The sequence below is a fragment of the Nematolebias whitei genome, chromosome 9 (genome assembly GCF_014905685.2).
Source record: "Nematolebias whitei isolate Nwh7 chromosome 9, NemWhi1, whole genome shotgun sequence".
Classification (NCBI taxonomy): Eukaryota; Metazoa; Chordata; class Actinopteri; order Cyprinodontiformes; family Rivulidae; genus Nematolebias; species Nematolebias whitei.
In genome coordinates, this window is record NC_056506.1 from 45,681,024 (window position 1) to 45,682,984 (window position 1,961).

The 1,961-nt window shown below is 38.3% G+C and overlaps 1 protein-coding gene across 1 annotated transcript; it reads right to left on the bottom strand.

The window, feature by feature from the left end:
* Positions 1-381: 381 nt before the first annotated feature.
* Positions 382-1,961, bottom strand: LOC119414296 (acyl-coenzyme A thioesterase 3-like). The gene is made up of 2 exons (XM_037681390.1): positions 1,511-1,961; positions 382-599 (listed from the first exon to the last, which is right to left on the bottom strand). Exons 1-2 carry the CDS (start codon positions 1,959-1,961, stop codon positions 382-384), a joined length of 669 nt encoding a protein of 222 aa, XP_037537318.1.

Here is a 1,961-nt window from a genome sequence, read left to right on the forward strand (position 1 = left end):
TATTGGCTTTAAATCTGGACAATATAACATAAAGGCATAAGGAATTTAAAGTTATAAGCTTGAGTTTTTGTCACAACTTGTGGGTGTGGCTACAGCTCCATCTTTGACTTCATTCATTTATTTCCAATTTGACTTTAACATTTGTCTAAAAGCAGATGACAAAATTATGTTTATGGATATTTATTTTAAAATTGCAACACTGACTGGTACATGACAATCGTGCAAAAATTTCTCCATGATTACAGGTTTTATTTTCATATACGTTTTGTTCACAAAAGTCTAAACTAAATTTCAGTAAAAAAAAAAAGAAAATCTGAGTGTCAACTCTTCTCAGAACCAACTCAGTGAGCAATAACCTAATTTCGAATGTTTTCTAGGAGATTATTTAACGAGTTGAACACAGCTCATCACCTTAGGCAGTCGATGTAAGAAACGCACGGCTTCTTCAAAAGGGTCCAGGTTGATGTGTTTGACTTTAGCAGGGTTGTCACTGATCACAGTAACAGAAAGAACTACGAAGCCTTTGTTGGCCAGCAGACAGGCTCTTTTCTCAGAGTTCAAGGTGGACAAATCTAACACAGCAGGAAATGGACCGTCTCCTGAAACACAATGATGAACAAATAAAAACAATCTTTTATAAATCTGTCACTTAAGAACTCTGAAGACATACATTTCAATTTTGTGTTAATATACGGTAAAAAAAAAACAATTCTGCTAGTTATTTTCTTCTAATTTGTTTTGAGTATGTTTAGCAGGATGCTAACTGTGGTGTATGAAAGATGAAAACTCAGGCAGAAATTATTGATCCTGCCCATCATCTAACTTAGCTCTGCATCCATATCAGTTTATTTCCAAATTGTGGCAAAATGGAGAAGGGAATGTATTATGGTGCAAAACTAATGAATGGGTTAATGTCAGATTCATCATGCAAAAACACTTCAATAATCAGTCTCCAAATATATTTCTTCAAATAACTCAGGCAAGTCGATTTTCATCACATTCTACCATTTTAAGGACTTATGAATCTAACAGTTCAGAATGTGTTCCTTATGTAAACAGTAAGTTGAAATTTGGATCTCAAAAAGAATCCCACCATATCTTTCAGTAGACCTTGTGATTGTTTCATTGGCATTAAAGTCAAAAGGCTTCAAAATGTCAAGATATTTGTTCAGATATGACCAAAAGTCTCCAGCAGTTTTATTGTTGAGTGGTGGGAAATATTGACACGTTCCTGTATCAAAGCAAACTTCAGCTGTACGTTTATAAGAGGCAGAATAATTCAGAAAACTTATTACACTGGAACTCAATGTACGCCTCTCTTTTTGTGTCTTCAGTCATGTTGTTCAGCCGTGAGGTAAAATGTTTGATCAAAATGTTCAATGCTCCATATCTGACCTGCTTTTAATGTCTACTGTGTTGTTTTGAATGGGCAATATATTCTGAACTGATAACTCACAGTAGTAAACATGTTGTGAACCACAACAGACCTGCAGATAATCCATGATCATACCTGGAGGAGTAAACAGGACTCCATGAACATTCCCTTCTTCGACAGGAACTCGGCTGACCCCATGTCCAATCAGAAGCCTCTCATTTGTCGCCTTTGCAAGCATCCTGCCGTTCCCCTCATAGACAGAGAAGTTCACCACGAAAGGTTCGAACACTTTCTCCTTATAGAAGTATTTGTGGGCAGTGTCTGCCTTCAGTGACCTCAGTAAACCCATGGGTTCAACTCCAACATAGCTCATACTGAGTGAGGGATCTCTGTTCAGGTCAATCTCACCGTTACCATCAGCCATGAAGGTTGCTGAAGAGCTGAACTCTACTCCTTTCTCATCAGAGGATCTGGCTCTCATGGTGACCACCTGCCTGGACCTCAGCCCAGACACCTTCACCTGAACAGGCTCATCGAAAAAGCACCTGGCGCTCGGCAGCAGTCTCAGTCTGACTTGGTGAGACAT